Source organism: Gavialis gangeticus, unplaced genomic scaffold (assembly GCF_001723915.1).
Source record: "Gavialis gangeticus isolate Ggan-Ray unplaced genomic scaffold, GavGan_comp1, whole genome shotgun sequence".
Taxonomy (NCBI): domain Eukaryota; kingdom Metazoa; phylum Chordata; order Crocodylia; family Gavialidae; genus Gavialis; species Gavialis gangeticus.
This window is the reverse complement of record NW_017728994.1, coordinates 59,683,534-59,705,398: the sequence shown is the minus strand read 5'-3', so window position 1 is coordinate 59,705,398 and position 21,865 is coordinate 59,683,534. Positions and strand designations below refer to the sequence as shown.

The 21,865-nt window shown below is 41.5% G+C and overlaps 1 protein-coding gene across 3 annotated transcripts in view; it reads left to right on the top strand.

Annotated features, from left to right (window-relative positions):
• SHTN1 (shootin 1) overlaps window positions 1-21,556 on the top strand; it is a 98,728-nt gene extending 77,172 nt beyond the window's left edge. For 2 of the 3 annotated variants that reach the window (XM_019502896.1, XM_019502895.1), the window contains 6 exons: window positions 2,276-2,358; window positions 4,991-5,097; window positions 7,651-7,704; window positions 11,417-11,537; window positions 12,338-12,518; window positions 20,834-21,556. In XM_019502896.1, coding sequence (XP_019358441.1) covers window positions 2,276-2,358; window positions 4,991-5,097; window positions 7,651-7,704; window positions 11,417-11,537; window positions 12,338-12,518; window positions 20,834-21,044 — 757 coding nt within the window. In that variant the 3' untranslated portion in view covers window positions 21,045-21,556. The remainder of the gene's footprint in view (window positions 1-2,275; window positions 2,359-4,990; window positions 5,098-7,650; window positions 7,705-11,416; window positions 11,538-12,337; window positions 12,519-20,833) is intronic. The other variant, XM_019502897.1, reaches the window with a different exon arrangement.
• The last annotated feature ends 309 nt before the right edge of the window (window positions 21,557-21,865 follow it).

Genomic DNA, 21,865 nt, shown 5'->3' with positions numbered 1-21,865 from the left:
GAAGATCTACACGGTCCCTTCCGACCCGACTTCTATGATTCTTTTAAGTTCCTGTAAAAATTCTATATCCCTGTTTGCTTCTAGCATTCATATTTAGGCACCCAAGTAAGGAACTGGGTGTTGAACAGAGCTGAGCACCCACCAGCTCTTACTGATGTCCGGGTTGGGCACCTTCGCCTCTTGCTGCTGCAAAATGTTATTGTAATCTTGTTACCATGCTGCAGCAGATATTACACACAGGAGTCTTGTTAATTATTGGAATTATGTAGGTGACTACTGACATTTTAGCAGTATAAAATTATCCTCTTGTGCCCTGGCACTGTTGTTTCCGTAAAATACTTTTCTGAGCAGTCTTATGTGGACTTGCTACTTCTACCTGTCATTAGTTCATGTGAGTTACTTAATCAGTTTATTCAGTCCAACATTTTTTACTTACAGTGCAGTTGTATATCCATCTTAAAGGAATGCTTAGTAAGTTAATGCCTTCCATGTCTTACCTTGTCCTGAGCAAAGCTGCGTTTTTTAAAAGGTTGTGTTCCCGAGCTAATCAGAATGGTTGACAAAGTCCAGTTTAAACATCTGAAATGGCTAAAGCAGGATAGCTTTAACTTTTACTTGTGATCTGAAGCGCAGACGTGTGGAGGTGACTACATCCATATTGTAGGAAAGATTCCTCAATTCAGAGAGGTCACTTTTCTTATGAGTAAAATGTAATACCTGAGAGAATACAGAAAAGTGCATAGCCAGGCCTTTGCAGTTGGTGGTGGGAGAAACCCTGAAATGTTTCCTGAATTTGAAAAAAGCTGAATTGCCATCTGAGGAAAAACTTTTTTTCCTGGGATATGAACGATTAAAGAGGGAAGAGTGCAGGAGAATCTGCTTCCTCTGAAGTCTAATATGCCTGCAGTGGTGTCTACAGGACCAACAGGACGTCTATGTTATGAGACAGTAGCCTATAAAAAGAAAATCTTGGGATGAATAGTGTCAATGACATTTAAAATCAAGAGTAAGTAGGCTTTTTTCAGAAGAGTTTCATTTTAATTATTTTAAATGGCATGCAAACTCCTCAGTTGCTATAGCTGGCAATCCAAAGCAATGCAGCAGCAGTAATATAGGTATAGACACAAGTGCCCATTATAAACTGTCTCGATTGCAAAATTAAAAGATAAATGGATATTTCAGAATTTCATATGAACTTTCTATTTCTTTGTATAGTGGGCTGCTTGACTTGGGAAAATTGTTTAAGTTTCCCCTGGACATAATATCTATATTAATAGAATTACATCAAATATTATATACGTATAGTGTGTGATTAATGCACTGATACAATTTAGCTATTGCAGGTTGAAGAAAGGTAAAAACTCCGATATCCCTGGTAAAAGGGTCTGGTACCAAATTCTGAGAGGGAGTTTTGCTTTTGAAATCATAGCCATGCTGCTAACGATAACTTCAACTAAAAGTATTAAAGAGACCGTTTTCTCCTCATTGCACATGCTGTTTATTTCATTTTGCATTTTTCTTTCATCCTAGCTAATGAAAATAAATTGGTTAGTTTTACATTTTTGTTTCTGAGAAGGTTATAGCTTATTCTGCCTTTCAGGGTTTCCTGCATTGACAAAGCAGTGCTGACACAGTACAGAACAATGTTTTATGGTTTGGGTTTGTTTTTTTTTAAATCAATGGAATTAAACAAAAAACAACCCTCCTCAAAACCCCATATAAAAACTCACTTTAAGAAAAACCTCTAAAATTTGCATCACATCTTGCCTGAAGGTTTTCACGTCACAGTATTCTTTTCAAGTTCAAGTTAAAGATTGATTTTTCTTTTAACTCTGGTAAAATATGTATTTGAGAATGAAGGAGTGTTCTGTGTACCCCTCCAGGTTAGCGTTGGCCTTGGAAGAATAATGCTTCACATTAATGTGCACAGCCCTTCATTCCTTTTATAGTGCCAGGAGGGCTTTAATTTGTTTCATGAGTCACAGGACCATGTTACCTGCCAATATTTAGCTCATAAGCATATTTCAGTATACCTAGATACAGATCAAGAGAAGTAAATTCTTTTTTGGTGTATTTATAGTAGTGTACCTCTGTCTCCGCTAGGAAATTATTAAACGCATCTTTTGTAAGTGGGTGACCTATCAATTAGTGAAGAAAACGTTTGATGCTGACTTGTTTTACCATGTGTGTCCTCATGTCAGAGTCCATTTTAAAAAAGTGGATGTTACTATGAAGGGAAACTAGAGTGACTGTCTGCATTTTAATTTTCCCAAAGGTCCCTTATGTCGATGATTCGTAAGAGATCTCATCCCAACAGCAGTGTTCCCAAGAAAGAGAAAGCTTCTCAACAGGAATCAGGTATGGTTCATCCTCTTTCAAGTATGTGGGTTATTTTTAGATTATTCAAGTATTATTTATTTAAAACATATATATATATATATATATATATATATATATATATATATTTTTTAGAACATGCACACATATATAAAAAGAATATTATATATTTGTATCTTATATCTTATTATATTTTATGTATATATATACACTCCCCCACAGACACACGTGTGTATGTATGTATGTGTGTATATATGTATAGTGTGTGTGATATGTATAAAGTATATGTGTGATGTATCTAGATATAGATATATAGATATATCATACACACACACACGTGTGTGTGTATATGTGTGTGTGTGTTTTTTAACAATATATGGGATATATCTCAGCCGCATTCCTGCTGCAATGCAGGCGTGTGATTGCAGGCCCACTACATATAGCTGAGCTAGTTTGGTTCCTTTTAGCAGAGTAACAGTTGCCTCATCACTGTGTTTCCAGGTTTGGAGCAGGTGTGGGAGTTGGTGAGCAGGGCATCCTTGAAAATGCCCCAGCTGGTACAGGCAGTGGGTGCTGTGATACGTGCTCCAAGTTTCTTACCCAGGGTCCCAAGCAGGTTTGTGCAGGCCACGTTGAAGCCCATGTGGTCTGGTTATACTGCTAGCAGCACATGAGTGAGTTACTGTAAATCTAGCCCTGGTCAGTCTACAAGAGCTGCAGTCACATCTCTGGATTGCTGGAAGGACCAGCCCTCCAGGCTTGGCTACACAGCCTCCAAATGGAGTGCAGGACATTACCTCATTTATGCGCAGAGCAGGATGCACTTCATGGCAGCTTTCCCAGACCCAGCAGGGACATGGGATAGACAAGCCTGCACTCATCAGTCTCCTGCCAAAGATGACTAATGACCTGTTTGCATCGCTCCAAAGTAGCTGCAGCCCTGGGAGGTATAAACCAGGATCTCCAGGCAGAAGTGTGCTAGGTGCTACGTCTCCATAGCTGTAGGAAGAGCCTGTCTCAGCCTTGGAAGGCTTACATTGCACCATCTCAATCCTGCAGTTATTCAGGAGCATCATTTTGCACAAGTGGGCAGTTGCACACAGCTCAGCTGCATAAAGAAGCAAGCGTGCAATTGTTTGCAACTTGGTTTCTCTTGGTATCTAGTTTTGTGCAGGACTGAGTTGAAACAGGCAAGGTGGAGAGAGGGAGGAAGTATTTTTCTGCTTTTACAAATAGAGATGTGAGGCAATGAGAGAATAAATGACTTTCGCAAGTTGTATGGGAAGCCTGTGCCTAGAAACTGTTGCCCAGCACATGAATTCAGTGCTGTTCGGTTATCAGCAGAGAAGCAACCATGTAGTTGTATCCCTGAAGAGTTAAGCTTATTTTTCTGTAAGAGTTCAATAATGTTGTTTTCATTTATCATGTTTCTTTAACCTCAAGCATCCTAGATGTTTTGATTACACCCTTCTGTTGAGATTGTTACCAACTGTGATTGCAGGAAATGCTATGAAATTTGCCATGAGTTCTCTACCCTCGTTCTTCCATTATTTATTAGTAAACTTTAACAGTTCTGACCTTTTTTCAATCACACATAAATTGCTTCTTTCTTTAATGGTTGAGTTGTTAATAAAAAAAAAAAAAGTAATGGAAAAAGTTCTCTCTTGATCTAGTTGCTATATCCAACTTCAGGTTTGTTTTGACCCTTCTTAAGGGCTTGGTATGAGTGGTTTCTATTCCTCACAGCCAATTAGTCTTTTACATTTGAAACAGACTGTTTGGGAAATTAAAGCCTGGCATTAAAGGCCTGGCATTAAATCAGTATACAATACAGAAACAGGGCTTCTATGAATCATCAGTATTACCCTGACAAGCAGGAGAGAGGTCTACTTAAAATTCCTCTTATGTAAGGCACTAAAGCAGGCTTGAATAGTGTTGACCATAATTCTCCATCTGTCTGCTTTAATTAGGGTATTTTTTTTGTATGGTACCTTAAGTGGTTTTAGTCATGCCTTCCAGAGCATATCAGCATGTTAGTATGAAGTGCTCACCTTCATCAGATAGGACTTTGTTTCACTTGAGCATGTCACAGGTCTGTGCCAGGTCTGAACTGGGGTCTCTTGGAAGCCAGCTCCTTTGATGGCATTTAGATTTTGCCTTTTGCATATCAATTCTCTATGGTTTTATTCCATTTTTTCTTTTAAGTTTTTAGGGCCTTGGTTTAAGATTCGTAAGTGTGTGCTTAAGAGTAGCACTGTTACTTGAAGTTAAATATGTGGAAGTACCTTGCTGGTTCACTGCCTCATTTGTGAGCATTATTTACCTCTAATATCCCAATTATAGGGGTTTTACTGATGGCAGATTCAGGCCTCTTGCCTCAAACAACTTGCCAGTTCTTTGGAGCCTAATCCCGAAGCACTGAGTACTCAGAGATGAATTTTGTTGTTGTTGTTGTACAGTTTACTGTATTGTACCCCAGTTGTCAACCACTGAATTTTGTGACTTAATGACCATCTTGCCTCTGGCACGTGCCATCTTGCCCCTGGCACATTCTTTATTTGTGCAATGTTTCTCTCTTAAAATAATTGTTTTCTTTGTGCGTCTGTTCAACAGTCAATAGAGTTAATGTGGCTGTAATGTCCCTTGCAACCAGGTGAAGTGACTGATCTGAAGAGACAAGCAGTTGAAGAAATGATGGACAGAATTAAAAAAGGAGTTCACCTTAGACCAGTCAATCAATCAAGCCGACCCAAGACAAAGGTTTGGTATAAACAGCAGTTCCTTTGTGTGTGTGTCTCAGATCAGAGGAAATTAGAATAATGTTAGCCTAGTACAACAGTATATCCTAAAAGCAAACAACACCTACCCAAGTACCTTTGGCAGAGTGCAATTTTCTGCCTTTTTTTCCTTTTATTTTGCTTGTTTTTTAATCAACAAGGAAAAATAGCTGTCAGATCGTGCAGCTTCACAGATGGAAGAAGGAAGTTGAGACAAGGGACATGGAAATAAGGCAGCAAATCCTGAATAACGTGTCGTTTTAACAGCTGCTTTGGGCTTGCTTTTTATTGAATCGTGGAAATTAGAAAAAAATAGCCATTTTACTCCATTTTACTCTTTGTCATTCCTCCAGCCTTTTAATGATTTTTGTTAAGGTTTTGGGAACACTCTTCAGATTCTCGGCGTCATCATGGCAGGCCATCTTCATTGGGAGGTCATCTTGCAGTCACCTTTTGTTTCATACAGCGCAAAACTGTGAGAAGACCCTCTTTTAAAATGAGCACCTCCACAAACGTAACTATTAAGAAACAGGAGAAAAAGGAAAGGTGAATAGGACTGTGATTGGGTTGTGTTAAGGGAAGGTTGAGAGACCTGATCCTTAATGAGCACAGCCTGCTGGACTTGTCTTCCACACCCTGTGCATGTGGCATGACGGGGTTGGGGAGGGGGGACCACACCCCCAGTATGATGTCATTTCCTGTTTGCAGTAAAAAGAATTTGCAGTTAGCCTCTATGCAAAGAAAGATCAACAGGATGCTGTGGTTTTCAGTGTTAATTATTAAGATGAGAATCTTTTTCCATTTTTCAAATCAAAAAACCAATCTTTTCCCATTAGAGTGCGGTAAATGTCTAGCGTAATGCTGCTCAATCTCTCCAGCACCGCACGCAGATGAGTTCATGGTCCAGAACCTCCTTGCAGGGTTGATCTGCCGGCCCAATCCAGCAGAGTCCATCTGCAGGTGCATGCTGGCCTAGCCCCGTGTGCTGGATCTGGCTGCGGGGTGACCCCATGTGCTGGTGTGATCCAACATGCAGGGCCATGTTACCTCCATGGAGCTCCCTGTGGGTCCAGAAATTTGACAGTGAGGAAACAGTGGCAGCATTAATGCTGGGGACTATGTTAATTAACATGGAGACTGCAGCAATTAACACTACCACCCTTCCCTTGTCGCCAAATTTATGGACCCTTGGGGAGCCCCACAGATAAATGACACAGCTCTGCAGGTCAGACCTGGCCCAAGAGCCATAGTTTGAGCACCCCTCACCTACCATGTTTCCAGGTACTTATTTTGATTTTCATGGGAGATGATAGTTTTTCTTAAAGCTTCAGCTCCTGCATTCATGTGGTTACGTGAAAATCTCAGATCGCTCTAACCCCTCTTCTCCCCCCGTATACACTTCTTGTCCTCATGGTTGTAGAAAAGAGCTTGATATAAGACTCAAGGGAAACTGGATGGCTCAGGAAGTAGAAGAACAATGCAATTAATCCAACTTAGGCATTTTTGTTTCAGGCTTTCTTCATGAGTTTTTAATTCTTGGGATTACTGTGCGCAAGTAGTTTTGAGTTCAAGGAGTTTGCTAACCTGAGAAGTTCTTCCTGGGCACGAGTATGCAGTGCAGTCAGGCAGAGTGGTGGGTTTATGGTCCCTCACCAGTCATCTCCCTGCCTGGCCCTGCAGAGCACAGCCAGTGTATTCCTGGGAGCAAGCCACATCGGGGAAGCTTTGTAAGTGTAGCGCAGACTATACTGAAATACAAGAAAGTAGCGCTGGTTGAGATTGGGCCTCTCTGAAGCAGAATGTGTCGATGCTTTTCAGGGGGCAGGATGAATTCATGCTGCCTCACTGGGCTCTGACTTTGCACCCTCAATCTAATCTGGTTTCATATACCTACTAACTCTTGCTTATACCAACATAAGTGTGAACTGAACACAGTCCTTTACCTTGGACCAGCTGTGTAAGCCTCCCTAGCCTTTGTCAAGGCTTCAAACTGAAACAGATTCTTCCTTTTGCCATATACTAATGCATGGGCCCAGACCTGAGATTGTTATTGTACATTTATGTCTGAGAGAGGCTTCTCATTGTAACAATAAAGAAGAGGTTTTGCTCTGCAACTTACTGTACCAAAAAGGGGCTCTGTTTTGCCTTTGTGGAGAAACCAATAACAGACGCACACAAAAAAGGGACATTGAGTTCAAACAGTTTACTATGTTTTTATTACTTCATGTTTTATGGCAGAACATTAGCTTTCAACTTTACTAAAATATGCTTACTGAAACCCTTACTACTTAATTTTATTGTTAGTACATAATTAATATAGTTTTCCAAGCAGGATCATTTTTTTCAGAAATCCTGCTATGTTAAATAATCAACTATATATTTGGGGTTAAGTTGGGAGCTTAATACAGCTACATAGGCCCATATAATAAACCCATTGCTGCCTTATATGGGATTTGTCTTCATATATGAAAGGGTTTCCATAGTCACTGTTTTCAGAATCAGATTGATTACAGGCATGTTTTGTGTTTAATTACAGCCAGAAACACCAAAGGCCTCTGACAGTGCAGTGAAAGAACTAAAGGGGATACTGGTAAGAAAGCATAGTATTTGCACTCCGTTGTTTTATCAGCCTCTGGCGTGACAGGACCTTCTTAGAAGGATGGCTGGCTAAGTATATATAGAGCTGCAGAGAGATTTTTCTGACTCCCTCTCTTGACCTCTGAATATATATTGTATAATAGAGAAAGAAATGAAGAGGGAGGACTATTGTTTTTCTTTCTATTTACTTACATAAATATATGTAAATTTATATAGCGACAGAGATATTGCTCTGACTCCTACTCTTGATCTCTGAATATGCATATAATAGATAAATCTATGTATGCAGACTCAGATGCACAAATAAAGAGCTATAACTCCTGTCTTTTTACCTGTATTTGTATATGTACAGTCTATGTAGCCGTATCCATATAGAGAGAAATATCTAAATCCTCGCATCTACCTTACATGCTGAATAAAGTGTATATGCTTGGTATTCTGTTCAACTTTAACAACATGTGTTCAATGTACTGTTGTTTTGTAATGTACTTGTACTCCACCTTGTTCATGTTCGATAGCTGCTTCTCTTTACATAAACTAATACTAAAATATTCCTAGCTTCTGCTACCTCGCTTTTCTGGTCCTGATAGTTAAAAGTTGAAGCATAAGTTTGGCACATCTGTAAGCTGAAATCCTGTCTCTGTTGAAGCCAAAGCATAGGGGCGTTGGCTTTAAGGGGGCCAAGATTTCAATCACAATGTACTAATGTCATCACATGCATTTTTTAAGGTTGAAGTTCCTAATAATCAGTGCTAGGATATAAACAACCCTTATTTAAATATGCTGTAGTATTTTGTGGTAATAAGCCAAAACACTCCTGCTGGCTGTATTGCTGCTGAGATGATAGAGGTCCTCTCTGTGTTTATTGTTTTAAAACAGAGCATGATATCTAAGAGCACTGGCTTTGGCATGGCTGATTATGCATCTAATCCAGGAGGTTTTGTGGTCCTATACCCAAAGTGCATCTTGGGCTTGGCCAGTTCCAGGGGTGCAATTGCAGGGTGGCAGTGTTGGGTTTTGGGGGAATAGTGAACTGAACGTGGTTCTGTCTGTATTTGGTTAAAGTCAGTCTTTAGCTCCGTGTTGAAGATTCAGTGCCTCCTTTTCAACGTGAGTAGAGGATGCCCTGCTGTCCTTGCTGGCATTGTCTGTAAGGAGGCTGTGTTCAAAGCCGTGAGGGAGCAATTGCTGAGTGCAGAATGGTTGTTTCTTTTGATTGCAGGGGACTCATTCCTTCATGATCAAAGTCATTCAGGGCTCTGCTTAGGAGAAGGACATCATCACTGTACTACCAGTGCCTACCTCATTGCTTTTGAATCTCTAAGTTGTTGAGAGTATGAGCGCTGCCATATGAAACCAAATTCCAGTTTGTTCTTGAGACTATTCATTATGCACAGTCAGATGACAAACACGGGGGTGGGAAGTGAACAAACACTTCATGTTTGTTGTTACTGTGCTAATTATGCATTTTGCGCAGATCTCCATATAATTGTTATAAACAAAACACATTTATATCCTGTAAATTGCCTAGTTAAAGGAAAGCAACTCGGTTACTCACTTTACTTTTAAGCATGTGTCATTAGTACGGTTCTGACGAATGCTATTCGTTAATAGTGCACCTACTCAGCTAAATTCAGAATGACTATGGAAGAAAATATATTAACGTAAAAAACCCCAAAAAACAGCAAGTGCTCTGAACTCGGAGCTGAGTTGATGAAATCCTGAAAGAGGTCCTGCCTTTGCGACTAATAAGCTTCTGCTTGGTTTTGCCATCTGATCCCCCGTTCAAGAGAGTGCGTATTGGCAGCCAGTTACTGTATCTTGCTTCTCTTCACTCATCACTCAGAAGAAACACAGCTGAAAACATGCTGCATGGGTCTCTAAGGTCAGTTGTGGAACTACCAGGAGCCGGGCTATTTGAAGATCACAGAAAAATAGTGAGGCTCAGAAGGAGGCAGCCATAAATGTACATGTCCCAAATTTTGAGCTGTTTTCTAAACATGTAGGGCAATTTTGCCATTGGTTTGATGTTTCACTGGGATGCTACTTAACTCTTGCCAGACTGGAGGTCCATACTGAACTTGCTTTGTGCATGTTAAAATTCCCAAGGGAGGGTCCGTAGAGGACTTTGTTTTCCTAGGAAAGCTATGAAGTAAGACCTTTCCATAGTCAACAGGCAAGCATAATGACATGCTCATCCCAGCATAAAGCAGTAATGTGGTCCATATTCTGTATAGAATGAAAGAAAAATCTAATCTGAGATCTGGTACTGCTATCAAAAGACACCTGGTAGCCCATGAAAACACTTTGGCTTTCAATGTGGACGTAAGTGAGTTTTGAGATCAGCATGGGCGTGGAATGAACCTGCTGTAACACCAGCTTGCACATGCACATTGACTTCCAGGGAGCCATGTGCCGCATGTGCATGAACATCATCTAGACCAGGACTGTCCAGCTTCCAAGAGGTCGGGTGCTGCAGTCGCCACAGGCTGCAGGAGTGAGCACCACATGCCACGCAGGCTACAGCACTATGAGCCATAGGCCGCCCAGGCCACGTACTGCATGGGCATCCCGCCTTACCTTCCACTCCCCAGCCATGGACTCCCCCACTGCACTGCACCCCACTGGTGCCCGAGGCTGTGGGCTTCTCCAGTACTGCGTACTGCACCATGCTGTGCCACATTACTTACTGGGGGAAGGAGAGAGAGACCGGAGACCACAGCCTCTGCAGCTGGAGCAGGGGGCATTGACATCCAGACAGGAGCCTGGGGGCTAAAAATTAAGGTACATGTGGCTCATGGGCCATTGGGTAGACAGCCCTTAATTAGATTAAATAGCATAGTGATAGAGACAAACTATAGCATTCAGTGAAATGTGGCTTTAGGACTTTTAGCTAATACAGGTTACAGGCAAGATACTCATCTGCTTGCACCTTGTGGTGTTCCTCAGCACTTCAGCAGGAGGGATTGGTTGTTCAGTAATCTAAAAAAAGGTCAAAGTTCCTACTGAGCCTGGGTGGCCCATTGGGCCAGCATAATTAAGATACCCTCCTGACACGAAGGAGTGCCTTGGCTAATTTAACATCAGGCCACCCTTAATTGTCCAGCCTGAGTGATCAGGGCCCCATTTACGAGGATGAACTGGGGGAGCATTTGATGCAAGTCCAGAGAGGAGCTTGGAGTTGGATACTTCTGCATCTACAGCAAGATGTCTTGCCTACTTTGTCTCCTGTTGCATTAATGATCCAGAGCTTTTGTATAACACTTTACAAATAGTCCACCGGCTTCACCAAGGGATGGCTATTGCTGCTGCTTCTACTGCTACCTCCTGTCTCTTGGGTTTCTACCAGGAAATGGCATCTTTTTCTTGAGGCAGGGCTCCGTGGAGACTGCTCGGGGGACATGCTAATTCACCTAGATATAATTTGTTCCATGTCGGCACCACCTCCTTTTGGGGCAGTGTTGGCCCTTGCAGTCGTCCCCTAGAGGGGTAGTTGCAGCTACATTCTTCTCCTGCAATCTGTAGCTATGCACAAAATACATGTAGACTTTTTCCACTCCTGAGGCCTCTCTCTGAGCTAAATTTTGGCCATTAAAGTCCACTTTAAGGTAGGTAAATACTGTTACCCCATTCTCCTGATAGGGAAACTATTAGGTGCAGGGGAGGTATGTCCACATGATCACCTATTTATGTCTTCACTACAGACAACCCTGAACACATCCACAAGTTCGAGGAGCTTAAAATCCCTCGAGAAGGACAGCAGCGAAACTGAGTTAGAGAGAATCTTGCGGCGCAGAAAGGTGACGACTGAGCAAGACGGCACCAGTAAGTCAGTTCAATTTCCTCATGATCCTGTCAAGTTCCACATGGCTTGTTATAAAGCAGTTTAAAGGTTTATGCCCTTTAACACTTCCCCTTACTTTGCTATCCCCATTTTCTCCAGCATAAGCATCTCCGGGCACTTTCCACCCACCCTTATAAAGCTTTTCTTCTGGAACTCAGAGAGCATAAAGTCCTTAGGCTGATTTGCCTCCCCATGCACCCTGCCAAGGGATACCCCATAAATGAATGTGAAATAGGAGAATGGTCATTTATGACTGCCATTCTGAATTCACTCCCTCTGAAGAACAAGGGCCTGTGATGGCATTACATTTTTGGTCAAATATCCATTTATAATAGAGGAACCAGCAGACATTTTTCAGATGAGTGAAATCAGTTGCCAGCCAGGGGCTGTATTTACTGCACAGTAGACTAATCTACTGCACAGTAAAGCATCACTGTCTACACATGCAGGCACTTACTGCGCAGTAAATTAGTCTACTGTGCAGTAGATTTACTACCTGCTTATGCTTATGCAGGTAGTACATTTCCTGCACAGTAAAGCCAAATAGTATTAATGCACGTATAGATGCACCCAGAGTTCTGTTGTTCTCGTAGACCTTAGGCTGAACGGTGCTGGGTTCTTGTAACAGTTTAGGGGTAAGGTCTATATTTAAATGGAATCTAGTTCAGTTCATTCCACGGTCTTTAAAAAGAATTGATGTGACTTGTCGTCTTAGTTTTCAGTTTAGTAAGCCAATTTGTAAAAACATAACAAAAGAGACTAAACTGTGTTTGGGCTTTAGGTCCCATGGGAGCCCTGGCCACATCAGAATCAAAATCCATGCCCGTGTTAGGATTGGAAGTCAGCACAACACAACCTGCATTGGACAAGAAACCCCTAGAGGCAGAATTTGCCAAAGCACCCGATTCAGGTGAAGGGTCTCATCAAATGAAAGGAAGCGCAAGTTCCAAGGGTGTCTTTCAGTAAGTAATGCCGAACCCGTTTAGCACGTGGTATGTTTTTAAGCAGCTTAATATGATTTAGTTAAACGCACGGTGTATGACTCCCCATGTAAGTTATCCCAGTTCCATTTGGAGGTAAACTTTCCATTATGAAAAGTTTCTGTCTCAAGAGTCAGTGGCTGTACAGGACAAAAATTCAGGAAGTCTGGCTACAAAGAGTTGATGAGAGTTTATGAGGAATGACAAAATGTTTCATTTCAGGTATTTTTTCCCATACCTCATTAAGAGAGGGTACAGGTGTACATTTATTTCCTCATTTTAGGAGATAGACAGAAGTATCAAATAAATCTGATCCATGTAAAACCTTGTGTGGCTTTTTTTTCCCCTAGTGGACCAAAAGGAACACACATTTTCACAATCTCAGGTTCAGCTCTCCAAATAACATTTGCCAGAAGAAAACGGAAGTGTTGAACTATCCAGAAATCCCACCGTTTATAAGCTGAAAGAAAATGCTGAATCAGATATTTTTCTGGCACAACGGACTAAGGATTCTTTTGGCACTTCAGAGTGATGCTTCAAAGTGCCATTTAAGCATCAAAGAGTTAATCCTGCTTCAGAAATATACATTTCAGACAGATCCGGTAGAGGATCAGTTTGTTTTATAACAATGCAAAGCTCTTTTTGAAATTGGTCTGCAGATTTGCTTTAGTTTTTTTGCCAGGATGTTTGTTGGGTAGTTTGTCATGTAAAGAAAAGGAAATCAGTGAGACAAATCAGATCAGGAGAATATTGTAATCATGGTTAATTAAACCTCTGATTTCCTGTTCCATCAGTAGAAAGAGAATACCTATTCTCATAAGTCTCTATTGCTTAGTTCAAAGGGCTGAATCATAATAAATGAACTGGAAATTCAATTCGAATCCATTTTTGTGAACTTACATTTACTTCATTCTCTTGTTGGTGCTTTTATCATTTTTACTTAATGAAAGGCTTTTTTTCTTTGCTTTTATACTTTTATTGAATTCCCATTGAGTTTTAAAAGCAAATAAACTCTCCAATTGGCTGTCACTTCCCCCCTTCAAATTTTTTGCTTTTAAGCATCCTTAACAGAAAGATGATCCATACTTGCTCTTCATCATTCTGATTAAATTTGCTTAACAGTTAATTTGACATCAACAATGTGGCTGCATTTTCTTGAATCAGTACTTGGATACAAAAGAAAATTTGTTGAGGTGAGTTAGTTTCTGAGAAACTTTGCGTTGTGTTAGTCTATGGATTTCTACTATTTTGAACAGATGATCTTAATCAGAAAATACAGCAACTCCTACTACCTTTTGTCTACCTTTTATTCCACCAAACTAAGTGGAAATTACATTTGCAAGAAAGGAAATGAAATAATTGCCGGCCCAAGGTCTTGCAGAATGCGTGGTGAATTGACAGTGAAAAGGATCTTGTGTTGACAGTCACAGTTGTTATGTGCTATGAAAGCATATGTGCAGTTCAATTTGCTTTGCAGCTTGCCTATTCAGTGACAACCTAGAAGACGCATTTAATTTTAATTTATCTGTTTAAAGCCCTAAAACAAATTCCAGGGAGCCAGATTCCCTGGAGTTGCATGGCTGATTTGCGCCGTGCCACTGGTGTAATGTCTTAAATGGAGAGACCCCTTACACAGCTGCTGTCATGGATGATCTGGTGGGATAGAAATGATGTATGGTTCTTGCAATACACTTTCTTCCTGCTGCTGGGCTAGCAAAGCAAACTAGACATGCCCAGGATACCTTGATTCATCCTAATACCTTTTTGGGCTTTGTGGGCCTGTTTGCAGTAAGGGTGAGTTAGAGCCTTGCCCTTAAGCTGGCCTGCTTTGGAAGAGTGTCGGTTTAAATCACAAAGCCGAAGGAACTTGTTTCACTCAGCAGCTGCAAACATACCACTGTAATTAAGCAGGCTCTTCCTTGTTAACCAAACTGGTAAGGAACCAAACACTCCTTTGCTTTGACTGGACACCTAGGCAACAGGTGCTAGTAAATTATTTGCTGTCACCGTCCTTCTCACTCAGCCTCAAGATGAGGCGCTTTATCTCTCTCATTATCGTTTACATTTCTTTCAAACCATGACAAAGGTGTGACCCACTTTATTGTTTTCAGCTGCACGGCAGACCACCTAGGGTGCCCTGCTGGAGTACAGGTACCATAATTACAGGGTCTCTCATCCAGGCCAGCCTTTGTTTCTTGGATTAGCACTAACTTTATCAAAGTCTGTAGCATCCTTGCAGAAAAGCTTGATGGACATTCCTGCGTGATGTATTTCTTTTGGCTACATTGGTCCTCGACTGTGGATCAGGACCTGAGGAACGAAGAGTGGGACTTCAAACATTTTAGGTTCCAAACAGCCCGATTCTGTGGTTTAACTCCGCATAACTGAGTATCCCTCGCACGTATGGGTTGTGCCATTGAGGCGATGCATTCATCTTATCTATATGCATGTGAATAACAGGAAGGCTCATTTGAGATCTTGGACCTTCCTGAGTGGGTTTTGCTATAGACTTCAGCAGGGTCAGAATTTCACTCAGACTCGAGTGGGATTACATGCAGGAATACAATTACGTACGGAAGTGCTGACAAGATAGGGGGTTAAATGAATCAGCGGGACTGCTGGTTTAAGTCAGGGCTACTCTGTGCAAGAGGGATTGTAGAATGGCATCCTAACGTAAGTCAATGAAGTTGGTTGTAAAACATCCCTGTGGTCAGACCAGCCAATCGCATTTTGGAGTTTAGAAGAATTAGTTCAGGCTAAAACTTATTAGCTCTTGGCCATTGGCCTGGTTGTTTACAAGATTGATACAATGAAGGCTTGATGCCATTTTAAAAGGCTGATTGGGAATTTGTGAAGCTCAGCTGAGAAGGAAAACAGGTCACAAAGAGAAATGGAAGGCCGCAGCTCAGCTTTAAGACAACTCCTTGTAGACGTATCCTCCCAAAACATTTATCCCAGCAGGAGCAGAATTTGGAGACAATTCCTCGAGAGGGAGTAAGGTAGTATTTTGTTCAGTTGGAGGCCATGAGGTTTCCCATGACTCCTGCAGTGTGTACACACAGAAAGAAAAGGTGTATCCAGCTCTTCCGTCCGTCCCCACTCCCCTCTACTTTGTGTTCTTAGCATTTGGTAAACATTTTGTTTCCGGGCAGTAGACTACTCAGTTAACAGAATGAACCACGTAGAGGGGAAGGCTTAATCTGATGATTTTATACAATTAAAGGATTTGTTCTCCTTCTCTCAGCTGTAATCTTAGTACCACTGAATTGTCTACTGACACTGCAGGAAGCAGCTCAGCCTCAGCTAGACACAGCTATAGAAAGTTTTCCGTGTGCAGCTTGTACATGGACAATTAAGCTTAAACAACAAAATGGGGAGAACAATGGGATGCTCTGGAAGCTGAGAATCTTCTAATATTTAACAAACAGTTTTAAAAGTAGCTGTCAGACTGAAAGAAGAAAAATATGTTTAAATAGCCCCGATTACAATGCAGACTGCTGCCCTGTTACCTTATTGAAGGCTGTTCGAGTCTGGCGACTTTCACTGATTGTTTCTGGACAAGTTTCAACGAGCATGAAAGTGATTTGATATGCTGGTCTGCTAAGGAGTGCATCTAAAATTCAGTTCTGCTGACTGTTAAGTCCCTTTCGCCAACCTTAAATTTAAGAACCTGCCCACAGGGGCAACATAGTCCGTAATCCTCTATTATGGGGATTATTGTACCTTCTTCAGCAGTCTCTGAAACCAGCCACTGGCTGCGATAGAAAATCAGAATAGACGGACCACTCATCTGATCTACAGGGGCAGTGTCTACACTCCTGTAGTTTGTGTTTCTGTCTCTGCATGAATGCTTGGGTATTTTCCTTCAACCCTTTGCCTTGTCCTCTGTTACGGATTCCAGAACATTCTGAAACACATTTCTGCAGCGTTTGCTATATTCATGGATTGACAGGGCAGCCACGTGACAAGTTTGCTACAGAGTAAATTGACTTCACAGCATAGGTGGCACATACACGCGGGGCACAGCCTTTTCGGAAAAGAGTAGTAGCTACACACGAGTGTAAGTTGCACTGATGTACCGGTTGTGTCCCCCAAGCCCCCTGCTTGGTTTCGTAAGTTGGGTAGCCATTTGGTCAATGTGAGCTAGTTCCCATGGGACCTAGTGGTCATGTGCTGTAATAGCACTTACTGCTGGCAGCCAGGTTGAGGGAGCCGGTTGTCTGTCTGCTCCTTACTACAGAGTAAATTCATTGTGGAGAAGTAAATTATTCCATAATACTTAGAAACATAGAAAATGAGGGTTGGAAGTGACCTCAGGAGGTCATCTAGTCCAACCCCCTGCTCAAAGCAGGCCAACACCAGCTAGATCATCCCAGCCAAGGCTTTGTCTAGCCAGGTCTTAAAATCCTCCAAGGATGGAGAGTCCACCACCTCCCTGGGTAACCTGTTCCTGTGTTTTAATACCCTCTTAGTGGGAAAGTTCTTTCTAATATCTAACCTCAACTTCCCTTGCTGCAACTTGAGCCCATTGCTGCTTGCTCTGTCATCTGCCACCACTGAGAACAGTCCAGCTCCATCCTCTTTCTAACCCTCCTTCAGGTAGTTAAAGGCTGCTGTCAAATCCCCCCTCAGTTTTCTCTTCTCCAGACTAAAGAAGCTCAGTTCCCTCCGCCTCTTCTCAGTAGTCTTTGGGGGCCTCAGCCCCCAAAGTATTTTGTCCTCTGTTTCATTGTCATGTGCCAATACCCTAAGAGTAAAACCGTAAAGAGTAAAATTGACTCGCCTACTGACACCTGCTGACACAACGAGCTACTGTGACCCTTCACAAAGGTGGGGTTTGTGCTTTCCTCAACTGGCTGACATAGAAGGGGGCAGTGGAGGTGGGTAAAGGGAAGACCCATTGTTTTGCCATTAGCTGTCCCCATATGCTGGTGTGTAGGGAGCAGGAATGGCAAACAGATTAGAGCAGTGACCTCTGGAAGGTTGCACTGTAGCCTTGTGACCAGCTCCTGTGTTGAGCGTGGTAGCTTTTGTGCATACAACCCCTGTGCCATTCTTTATGTAAGCCGTGTTTAATTTAAGCTGTGTGGCAGAGGAGCAGTATTGCACCTGAGTTTCTGAACTCATAGGAAAGGAGGGAGGGCTGGGGGTTGCAGGTAGACAGTAGGCAACAGTAAGCTGTGGTGTCCCACCATCCAGCTGTTCTTTGGATGACATCCTTTTCAGGGGGTTTTGCCTCCACGTGATACGTTACTAGGTAAATCTTCAGCTCTTTCTTGGTATAGACGTCAAAACATGGGATTGAAACAAGGATTTTACCCTCCAAATTATGTCCTTTGGGCCTGGGTTTTTGCAGATGTTTAAGGAGACCAGGTAAGACTGTGCCATGATACATTTTAAGTAAATTGTATTTCTCATGTCATACAACAAAATGGCTTCATTAATAATTGACCAGATTTAAATAATATTAAGGTTTCCATGCAAATGCATGGAGAAAAGTCTGAGAAACAGCTGACAGTATGGATCCTCAATTTGTCCTTCTGCACTGCATCTGCTGCTGAAGTCCGAATAATGTGAAAAATCTCTGGTGGCTCTGATCCACAAACGGACTGTCACTCAGCTCTTTACTTCTTTATATCTTTTGTTGCTCTGCGTTGATGTGTTAACATCGGTATTCCTGTAATCCAGGCACACACTGCATAACAGCTGGCATGTTAGTCTCAGTTTATTACAATAGATCCAGCAAAAATGTACTCCAGATCATACTCTGGATTTTGTACATTTAATCACCTTTAATACAAATGGATTTAAAAACCAGTCTGTAAATATGGACTCAGTAACGCTGGGGAATATTTCCGTGTTTGGCTTCAATACCTATTAGCACAATTAGTTAGTACAACATGAGAAGTAAAATTCTTGGAAGCTTTGCACAGAGCTAGAGGCAAAAACCTTGAATTTGCAATACTGTAAAAAAGTGGTTAACCTGACTGCACCCTAATTGCTTGCCCGAGCTTCTTTTAATGGCAAATAAAGTTGATATTTTGAGAGAGAGCACCAAATGCAGGGCATGCTTGAAACATGACTCTATAATAACCCTCGCACCGAAACTTTCTCAGGCCAGGCATCTGCTCCAGATGAACGGGATTTCTAATTTTAAACAATAACACTGCCTCAGCCCTAGCAGCAGTACTGACAAATCAGGGTAGTAATTGTGGGAAGGATTTGAAGAGGGAAATACTAGTCAAACTACGAAACAGTAATTCTCTATTTTATACTCAAAAATGTAACTCTGACTTCATCTCTGGCTTTCTCCATTAAACTACTTCATATCAACAAATTTAATTCTTTCATTTTGCTGTCCTTGAAGGTGGTAAATACTATTGCGGTTTTATCCATTTTTATTGTAAATGAAACAGACTTCAGAGTGTTTGGCTGTACATCAGTTGTTGGATTGCTGCCACACACTAATGCAGACTCCCCGCTGTGAGCCCAGTGAAGAATTATACTTTGATTCACCAGATTGTATTAAATAGTCCAGCTGTTGGGATTTGAAAGATAGTTACCTCCAAAGTGAAATAAAAATGAACTTGGCATTTATGGCTTTGACCATTTTTATAGTGTTGGGCAATCAGCTTTTCAGAGGTAGCACTTTCTAAAATAACCCTCTTGTAGTTAAACTGCTTTAAAAAGTTTCATTCACAGTAATGTTCAAAATATCCCACCTTCTATTTTCAGCAAAATTAAGCTTGAGTGATAGGCAGGGTTTGCATAAAATAAGCATTATTTTCCTTGGAAAATCTCTGGGTTTTGACTGTCTTCAATTGAGCCTGCAACTGTACCTATTAGTGCCAATTTCTGAATTAATTAACTTGTACTGAGGCTCTGATGTTAGACATGATTCTGGTGAATGTTGCTTGAACGTGGAATTTCACTGAATACAAACCATGACACAGTGTTTGAAACAGAAATTCAGCATGCCTCTTTTGTGTATATTAAACCAGGAAAGGTCAGTAATTTACTCTCTGAATGGAAAATATTACAACTTGTCGTAGCAGTGAGTTTGCTTCCACTGGTTCAGACTGCAGATTTGCTGCTTCTCTTATGGTCTGGCAGGCGCTGGAGGAACCTCGGCACTTGTGTTCCCATGGCTGAGTCAACTGACCTCTCTTTTTCCCTGCTGTCTTTCCATCTTAGACAAAGTGGTTATCTTGGTGGGCAGCTCTGACAGATTGACCCTTTACATATGTTTGCTTTCCTCTGGTAGATTCTGGTTTTTCCTTTTAATAGTTATGTCATCATCCTGGCAACGTGTTTGTGTAGCACATTGAAGAAAGGCAGAAAGTAGCCCCAGGCAAGCATGTGCAGTTGCATTCATCATCCATCTAGAGCTGTTTTTTTGGTCACAACTGAAAAGGGAATCTATGGCTTGTGTCTGTTCGGGAGGTTTACACAGGTGTAACTATAAAGATGTTGCTGAACCAACAGGGACACACTTGAGCTAAACCACAGAAGTCCTAGTTTTATTCTATGCAGATGCATCTAATCTGCATTAGGAACTTGCACTCGTGGAGCTCTGCCCGTGCTAAACTCACTAAGGACGCATCTACGTTAGGATCTGACTCGTGGTGGTCTCGCACAGTAAGGACTTGCAACATCTGTCTCTTTGCGAGTGCCTCCCCGTGGCAAATCCGGGATACTGCGCTTCTCTAGTGTAGAATCCTTGTGTTCGCTGCATTTTAAGGTCTCCTATGGCTAGCCTTTCAAGTCTCGGCTCTCTGCAGTTATAGAAAAATAAGAGTGAGACGAGGTGATGAATACACTGAAAATCTGGCTGTTTATATTTGTCTGCCCTGTGGCAGGGTGTAGGTATCAGGCTCTGTCCTTTTTAAGGGTGCAAAATGCAGATATGGCCAGGAAGCTGTTGTCTCCCTACTAGCTCTGGCATAAGTTTTCCTTGATTACCACCTCCCTGACATGTAAAGCTATACACAATTGCCCTGCCACAGAAAACAGAACTGTTTTTTTTACAAATTACTTTGTCTTTCATAACGTGAATGTCCTCACTTGCTGCTCCATAACTTAATTTTTTCTGGTTGCCGCAACTTCCTAGCGTAATTAGCTTATTAAGTGATATAAGAGGAGTCATCTGATCATTGTCATTTTGTGTAATTGTCCATGTGATGTAACTGTCTTGGTCATGAAATGCTATTAATCGTTTCTATATTTTCTGTTTGTTCATATTTGTTGGAAACATGTAAATTTGTGTATTTACATATGCATTCTACATTTTCCCCCAGATCACCTAGTTATGTGGATTTTGCAAGAAAATCTTCTAGCTGTGAAAAGCAGACTGAGTCCATTGTAGTTTTAGATCCTGTTTCCAGCAGTGAAGACCAGATGCCTGAAAAACTCCTAAAACAAGACAAAGTGGAGGAAGAAAAAAGTAAAAAAATTGATAATGAAACGACTGTTAAGAAAACAAAAGAGTCTGATAGTTCCAGCTGTTAACTGTTAGGCTAAAAACTGGGACTTTAGCAGTCCTTACTAGTAAGTATAAATTTCACAGGTGTGAGCAAGGATGCTCAATACTAATAATAATGTATGCAAACTGTTTTTGATGACAGTTACTGAAATGACCTTTTGTATACAGTTTTGTTATATGCATTAGTGGGTCATGTAAATACAAAGGTCAGTCAGAAAGTAATGCCTTCTATTATTTTCTCTCAGCCAAATATTATTGAAAAAAATATTAAACATGGATGGTAAATTTGTATCGCTAAACACACACCTATTTTTGTTAACATAGCCTCCTCCTTCAATGGCCTTTTTTCACTGGTGACTGACCCAACATTATATGAAGGTTAGAAAAAATGCCTCCTAATTTTTATCTCCTAATCAAGCCACAGACAATAGTGGATGTTCTAGACTTTATGCCTACAGAGGCCACAGCAAACTCAGAGGACTATGTCAAGACCCCAGAGAAACTGAAATATCAAATGCAAAGAGTTTGTCCCTACAGAGACAGGTGTAAGGTGCTGCCTCTGCACAATAACATTTGCCCGTAGGCCAGCCTGCGCACCACAGACGTGGAGGCAGTCTCAGCTTTTGGATAGACTGTGCTGCCCCATCCTCCAGAGAGTGAAGAGCATCCTGAGGGCAGCGTTTTGGGGATGAGAGCAGCCATGGCTACTGTATGATAGGGGCTATACAAGGACAAGGACTTTTCCAATGTCAGGATGCATGGCTTTGTTCACCAGTTGGAAATAGCCATTGACAGAGAAGGAAACGCTGTTGAAAAATATCTGCGTTTGGCAACGATGTAGAAATGT